Here is a 7,282-nt window from a genome sequence, read left to right as displayed (position 1 = left end):
ATGGCCAAAGCCACTGAGCTCCGTGGGGGGCTGGGGGGTGGGGCACAGACCGAGGCTGGAGTCAGGTGAGCTCTGCATTCCTGGCTCTGAGAAGCCTGTTCTCAGGGCGGGGACACATGTTCAGGGGACCTGGAGCTTCTGCCCGGTCTTTACAGCCGTGGCCACCCAGTATGGGGTGCAGTAAAGGACCCTGGAAAGGGGACACCAGATGTGAGGGGCAAAGGGTTGCCCATCAGTGCCTGCCCACAGGGGCAAGGCTGGAGCTGGAAGTGGGCCTCCGGGGAGATGACGGCCATGTAGAGGACTGATTCCTGGATGCTATGGGCAGGTAGGGGCAGCGCAGGATCAGGAGTGGGCTCTGGGGAGAAAAGAGGGGAACAACTGCGAGAAGAGGTGCTGGGGGTGGGGCGAGCGGGAGGCAGTGCACTGCGATCTGGGCAGAGCCAAGCTCTGGAGTCCGAGGGCTCCCTTTGAGCACGTGGGTGCGGCCGCGCGTGTGGCGCCCTCGTGCACAGGATCTACCAGGCGGGGCTGCAGCAAGACTCTGTCCCCAGGGCCCGGGACGGGGTTCTCGGCCCCGCGAGCGCCCCACGGTGCAGGAGCAGAGTGGATGCCACGAGCCGGCAGAGAACACACGCGTCTCCATCCCGTGCCTGGGCGACATCCGACCAGAGGCCCGCTCGTGGCGGTTGAGGCCGGGAGCAGCCGCACCTGGCTCAGCAGGACGTGGGCGGGGGCTCCTTCCCTGGAGTCGCGGCTTCTGCGCCCCTGCTGGGCTGTGTAGAGGCCAGTGGTCGCCAACCGGGTCCCCGGTTCTCAGAGCGACGGGCCTCCCCGCACTCACGTGCCGGAAACGGGCCTGAAACACGCGCGCATCGGGTGTCCGAGGAGGCCACACGCGGCTCTCAACAACCGTGTGCGTTCACAGGGGAGAAAAGAGCACGGAGAGGCCTGGGGACCGCTCAGAGGCCACACACAGTAGGGGGAAGCGCGAGGGTGGGGGAAGGAGAGTAGCAAATACGGGGACGCGGAAAGGTGGACAGAAGGGGTTGGAGGCGAGGCCGAACGCAATGAGGGCCGGAGAAGGTGGGTTCGCCCTGCCCACCGGCCTGGGTCGCTCCTGGACCGGACCTCCCGTGGTAATCAAGCCGATTGGACGCACCTGCCCGGAGGGAGCAGCGGTGCACCTTTGCGTTCACTGTCCCCCGGCCTTTCGCGTACGCCCAGCTCCTACCTCGGGATAGGCCCCAGGGACTCCTCAGCTCCTGCAAAGCTCCAGTCGCAGATTCCCGAGTCCTCAGCTTTGCTCCCTCCGGCAGTGGCTCTGAAGATTCCGCCCAGATGCCTCCTCCTCCAGGCTGCCCTCCTTCATCCCATGGGCCGGACAGTGCTCCGGACAGGGGTTGTGCTCCAGGGTCCCTTTAAACAACAGATCGCAGTCTCCGAGTTTCCATGACGACGACGTCGGAAGGGAACGGCCAGGATCCAGTAAGAGCGCATGCGCGGCACCCGGCGAACGCAGCGAGTCTTGCCGAGCCGCCGGCGCTGCTTTCGCGGTCCCTGAGCCGTGGTAAGAACAGGGTTGGGGTCTCGGTGGGGCGTCGCTGGGCCGTGGGGCGGGGTGTACGGGCGGGGGTTACGGGTTAGTGTTCACGGGGTGATGGGTCGCGGGGTGGGGGTGGAGGGCGGGCGCGCTGATCCACCAGCGCTCGCTGCAGGGCGGCCGGCTCTCTTCACTTGGCCATGGCCCCGCCGTCGCTGTGCAGACCCCCGAGGCCGTGGCGGCTGCTGCTGCTTCTGTTGCTGCTGAACGTGGCGCTGCTGGGAGCCCAGGCCCGCACCGAGCCCACCACCGGGAGCTCCATCCCTGCGCAGAGTAGGTGCCGCGCGAGGTCCCCGCCCCGCCCCGCCCCTCCCGGCCTGCGGGAGGCCGCGCCTCGCCTTTGTTCCTGGCAGTCCCCCGCGCCCCGCCCGCACCCCGGCTCCGCCGCCGCCCCTTCGGAGGAGGGTGGGGGGGTGGGGGGTGGAGGAAGGGAGCAGGGCTGGGGCGCACCCGCGCTGAGCCGAGTCCCCGCAGGCCGCCCGTGCGTGGACTGTCACGCGTTCGAGTTCATGCAGCGCGCCCTGCAGGATCTGAGGAAGACGGCGTACAGCCTGGACACGCGGGTGAGGGGCCCCGCAGAGGCCGCGAGTCTGCGTCCCCAGTCTCCCCACCCTGCTGTTGGCGCAGTGCCCTCTTCTGGCCCCGATTATCCCCGGGTGGTTTGGGCGCTCCTCTCACCTGGGCCTGAGCGCCTCCTCAGGCGCCCAGCACACTGGTTGCAGCCCCGTGTAGGGGGGTGCAGGCTGTCCAGCAACGCCCCCGAAGGCCTCACCGGGCACCTTTCCCTGCCCCAAGCCAGACCGTAAAGGAGAATACCCGTCCCAGTCCAGCCTTCCCCGCGGGGCAGAGAGGAAACGTGGGGGCGGGTCACTTGTGGCGGGAGTGCTGGGGACGGTAGGTGGGCTTGGGCGAGGCGGTCTGGGAACGATGGGTGCGTGCATAGGCTGCCTCAGGGCACCAGGGGGCGACCCCCAAGTGTGGAGTGAACAGTGAGCCCCCAAAGCCGTCACTGTGCCTCAGCCGGGGAGTCTTTTTTTAAAGTTTATTGATTTGGGGGGAGAAAGAGAGAGATCGATTGCATCCACTTATGGATGCACTCACTGGTCGGTTCCCGTATGTGCTCTGACTGGGGATCAAACCCGAGGCTTTGGTGCATCAGGAAGACACTCTAACCCACTGAACCATCGGCCAGGGCTCAGCTGAAGAGTCTTTACTCTTTCTGGGCGGGGACAGTTCCCATAGTAGAAGGGAGGGGCGGCCCAAGCCTGGCCCCCTTTTCTGGCCAGGTCTGAAGTGCTCAGATGCAGGCTTGCAGTGCCCCAAGGTCTGAGGGCTGAATTCAGGTCCAGAGCTGGGTCCCTGAGGGGAGCAGCCCTGCCCACCCTTGAAGATGGGGGCCTCAGAGGGTGGGGAGGGGCCCGGAAGGGTTGGAGAAGCCAGAATAGTAATCCTGGTGGAGGGGCCAGGGTGCCCGGGCAGGGGTGGCATGGAGGCGGAACCTGCGGGAGACAGGGGAGTGGGGGACCCAGGCTGGGCAGGGCAGGGGGTCCCTGCAGGGAGAGGGGTGGAGGCGGGGTCAGGAGGAGCTTTGCAGGTGGGTTGCGCGTGCGGGAGGTGCAGGGCCCTGGGAGCGGTGGGTGGGGCTGGCGGTGCCTGCCCTGAACGACCCTGTTCTCCACAGACGGAGGCCCTCCTGCTGCAGGCCGAGCGCCGCGCCCTGTGTGCCTGCTGGCCCGCCGGCCGCTGAGGACCCCGGCCAGCACCGCCCCCATCAATAAAGGCCCAGCTCGGCATGACTGTGTCCTCTCCCTCCTCTGACCACCAGCACCCACCTGCGTCGTCCCCAGAGTCCCCAGCAGGCCCCTCTCCAGGCCTTGATTTCCCCAGCTGTTCCATGAGGGGTGAGCCTCTCTGGGCACCTGTGCGGCCACAGTGCCAATGTGGAGCAGGGGCCTGCACATCCGGCCCCACTCCAGGGCCTGGGGCCTGGACCCAAGGGCACTGCACTGCGGCAGGTGCGCCCCCCAGGCCCCTGCGCCCTTGCCTGCCTGCCATGTTTCGAGAGTGGGGAACAGAGGAGGGGACGTGGTCCCTGCAGCAGCGGCCTCAGTGCTGAGCCCTTCTGTTCTCCAAGGCCCAGCCCGTGGAGCCAGCCATGGCCAAGGAGCCCCAGCTGCTGGGGTGGGGGTGGGGGGCTGGGACCCTCCCCACAGCCTGCACCCGCCTGCTGAGTCCCTTCTGCAGCTGCGGCATGGTCCGTGTCTACTCAGGTGCCTTCCAGGCCCCTCAGGACTTGCCCTGCTGTCCCCACCCCCACTGGCTGCCCAGCCCCTCAACTGCTCTGTCCCCAGTGCTTTTGTGCTTCTCTGAAGGAAATAGGGTCCTACCGCAGTCCAGGCGGTCGAGCCAGGTAGCCATGACCTGTGAACGCCACAGCAGGCCAGACACTGAAGCCAGGGCAGGTCCAGTGTGGTGGCCCTGAGGGCACCAGAGAGGCTGGCGCCTGTGCAGGGTGCTGATGCCTGAGGGGCCACCCTTGGTCCCTCTGGTGGGAGGGATGCCTGCCTCTCAGCAGTGTTGTGGACGGGGCTGTGGGGTTCAGCGAACACAACACAGGCCCAGGAACGCTTGCTAGTGTGAGACGGAAGAGCTTTCAGGGTGAGCACTGTGAGCCCCCAACGTGGGGGGTTCTCTTGACAGAGAAGACGGGGACAGTGGAGGGTGTCCGTCACAAAGCCTGTCGGGAGCTGCCCTTTGGGAAGAGGTGGGGGCCGGAGGTCTGCTGTGTGTAGCACCTGGCCCCACAGCTGAGGGGGACAGGAGGGGTTGGAACGTCCTGCTGGAGAGGGCCCCTCAGCAGTCCTGGGGGGTTTGAGCAAGCAAGGACACTGTGACGTTTGAACAGGACGCTAGGCTGGGAGAGAATGGACCCTGGGGTGGCAGGGACAGAATGGGCCACGAGGGAGACGCAGTGGGGGTCGGGGTCAGGCTGGGTGGGGGCAGCTGAAGGAGAAGCTGTGGTATTTGAAAGGGGGGCCGGCAGAACTGGCCGGTTGGCAGGTCTGAGGGAAAGGGCAGGGAGATGGACTCGGGAGAAGGAAGGACAGGTCGCAGCTGCGTGTGCTGCGTGGAGGGCTGGGAAGGGGGTTGGAGTGAGAAGGTGGGGCTGGTGCTGGCTGGGATCCCTGAGGCCTGAGTGGACAGGAGAGGCTGGTACGGAGAGGGCTGGGGCAGCCAGGAGGCAGGGAAGGCCACGGGAGGGGCTGGGGCTCGGTGCGTCCCCTGCTGCTGAGGTGGAGCGAGGCCCCACCCCGGACCCCTGCATTTGGTTATCACCAAACAGGGTTGGGGTGGGGGTGCGAAAACAGTCCACTCTGGCAACTTGAGTCCAGCCTGGCGAGTGGCCCAGGCCAAGGGCACCCACGTTCTGTCCTGTGAGTAAAGACAGGTATGAACTGCAGCCCATTACCCGTCAGGAGCCTTTCACGATTCCTGGGCCTCGAGTGTGCCTGTCATACCCCACACTCCACCTTCTCGTCCTTCCGTTCTCCAGATGCCAAGTCATCCTCCCCCCCATGTCCCTGCTGGGCCCCTTTCCCCAGCCAGCTGGGCCTTTCCAGCCCACTGCCCACCCTTCACTCTTCTGCTTCGGGGCCACTGTGTTCTGGGTCCCAGGTCATGTCCCTGTCACACGCACTCAGCCAAGTAGCTTCCCAGAAATCAGAGTGGGGAGTCGCCTTTCTGAGCCAGGGGTCTGGAGGCTGTTTTGCCAGCAGGTTCTATCAGCAGGCACCCCCCCCCCCCAACACACATACCTCCTCTAGGACCTGCCTGTTCTTCATCCCTTGCCCATTTTGCCTGCTGGGGTGCTCCCCTCTCTCACGAGGTCCTCTGGCCTCCAACTGCCCAGGGCCGGCAGCTGCCTGGGCTTCCTTCCTGGGAAGCCCCCGAGGCTGGCCAGCCTGCGACCAGGAGTTTCAGCCCACAGCTTGGGGACACAGCCCTCACCGTCATCTTCCTCTTCCCATCTTGGGACCCTGTGCACTGTTCCCTGGGCCTGCTGACCGGGTCCTGTGTTCTTGCAACCCACTGAGGCCTCCCGGTTCGCTCCCTCCAGTGCTCGCAGAGCCTACCTCTGTCGTCCTGCCCTGTCCCTCCGTCTTCCTGCTGGCGGCACCGTCATTCTGCCCAGGGTGGGGGACAGCCTGCGGGGCTGGCTGCTGCTGTCACAACCCCTCAGGTGAGAGCCCGTGGAGCTCTGACAAAAGGTGTTGGATACAGGGAGGGAGGCACCAGATGGAGCCTTGGGGTAGGCAGGGTTTCATGGACAGGTGGGGTTCAGAGGGAGGGCACTGGGAGAGCCCACTAGCCCTGACCTGTCTGGCCTCACGTTTTTGGTCTGTAAAACAGGCTCCTGGTGTGGGCCGAGCACACAGCCTCCCTGGGGTGGGGGGCACCCCCATGTCTGTGAGGTGCAGAGGAGTGGCCTGGGGCCACCCTGCTGTCTCCACACAGGTCACCCCCATTCCAAGCATGGTGAAGTCTCCCAGACCCTTCAGGCATCTGTCCCTGGAGTCAGCCCTGTCCCTTCTGAGCTGAGTCTGGCTGCCCCCCCATCTCATCCTGACCATCTCTGCCCCCCACCCCCGTCAAGGAGCTGGGGCACTGGGCATCCTGGCCCTCAGGGGCTGTCAGGGACATGTGGGGCTGATGGGGAGGTCCAGGCCCCTGGAGGTGGGGGCTGTGCCCCTGCAGAACCGCGGTTCCCCGGTGGATGGAAGCCCAGGCCCCATCACCACGAGTAAGGGCTCCCCAAGTTCAGACCTGGCGCTCAGAGCCAGCCAGCAAAGCCCAGTCTCCCCTTCCTCCGGAGCCCCTGGCCTGCTCTGCCCAGCAGTGCCCTTCCCCAGTGCTGGTTCTTCCTGCCTGGGCGCCTTGCTTCCATTGGCTGGGCTGGGACATGTCCTGCCGTCTACCAGACCAAGCTCAGGCTGCTGCAGGGCGCCCCCCCCCCGCCCCCGCGTCGGTCCGGGCACCAGTGCTTAGGCAGCATGCGGATGGGTCCTGAGCAGGTTCCCCAGTTGCTGTGATTCCGCTTCTAACCTGCAAGGTCACGGCCAGGGCCTAGACAAGTCTGGCATCTCAAAAACACGGTGTAGGAGTGACTTCCCAGCCCGGCTGCGTCCTCCCCCCGTGGCAGCCTTGGCTGCGGACAAGTTCAGCTCTTCGGTCTGGGTCCCTTAGGGCCACGTCAAAGGGTAGTCAGTCCCTTGCTGGGCCCCGGGTAACTACAGCCGCCTCGCTGGGCCCTCGCGCGGGCCGAGGGTCCTCAGGCGTGGACCCCAGGGCGTGGTACCCATCAGCGCAGGCACAGGGACCTCACTCCGGGCTGCCCTGGGAGGTCACCTCTGGGGAAATGCGCGGCAAGGAGAAGGGGGTGCAGAGCTGCAGGGGGCTGGGTGCATCAAGTGGTGGTGATGGGGGTTCTGGGAATACCTGTTCCCCCACCTCCACCCTCTCGCGTGGCCTGCGGCGTCAGCCCAACCGGCTCGCAGGGGCCGGAGGACTCTGTGAGCGCACCCCCTGCACCTGCACCGAGTTCGTAGGGCGCATGCGCGGGCCGCGGAAGGCGGGGGCCCGTCCGGGAGGGGTCTTGCGGGCCCTCGAACCTTCCTCCCA

General features: G+C 66.2%; 1 protein-coding gene across 1 annotated transcript; it reads left to right on the top strand.

Moving 5' to 3' along the window:
• On the top strand, positions 1–3,396 carry NICOL1 (NELL2 interacting cell ontogeny regulator 1). The gene is made up of 5 exons (XM_037049911.1): positions 1–65; positions 1,331–1,570; positions 1,719–1,876; positions 2,078–2,166; positions 3,285–3,396. The coding sequence occupies exons 1-5, from the start codon at positions 1–3 to the stop codon at positions 3,348–3,350; spliced, it is 618 nt and encodes a 205-aa protein (XP_036905806.1). The 3' UTR covers positions 3,351–3,396.
• The last annotated feature ends 3,886 nt before the right edge of the window (positions 3,397–7,282 follow it).

Source organism: Sturnira hondurensis, unplaced genomic scaffold (assembly GCF_014824575.4).
Source record: "Sturnira hondurensis isolate 20B ecotype Veracruz unplaced genomic scaffold, ASM1482457v3 Scaffold0000780, whole genome shotgun sequence".
NCBI lineage: Eukaryota > Metazoa > Chordata > Mammalia > Chiroptera > Phyllostomidae > Sturnira > Sturnira hondurensis.
Note: the sequence above shows the minus strand (reverse complement) of the source record. Positions and strands in the feature narration are given on the sequence as shown.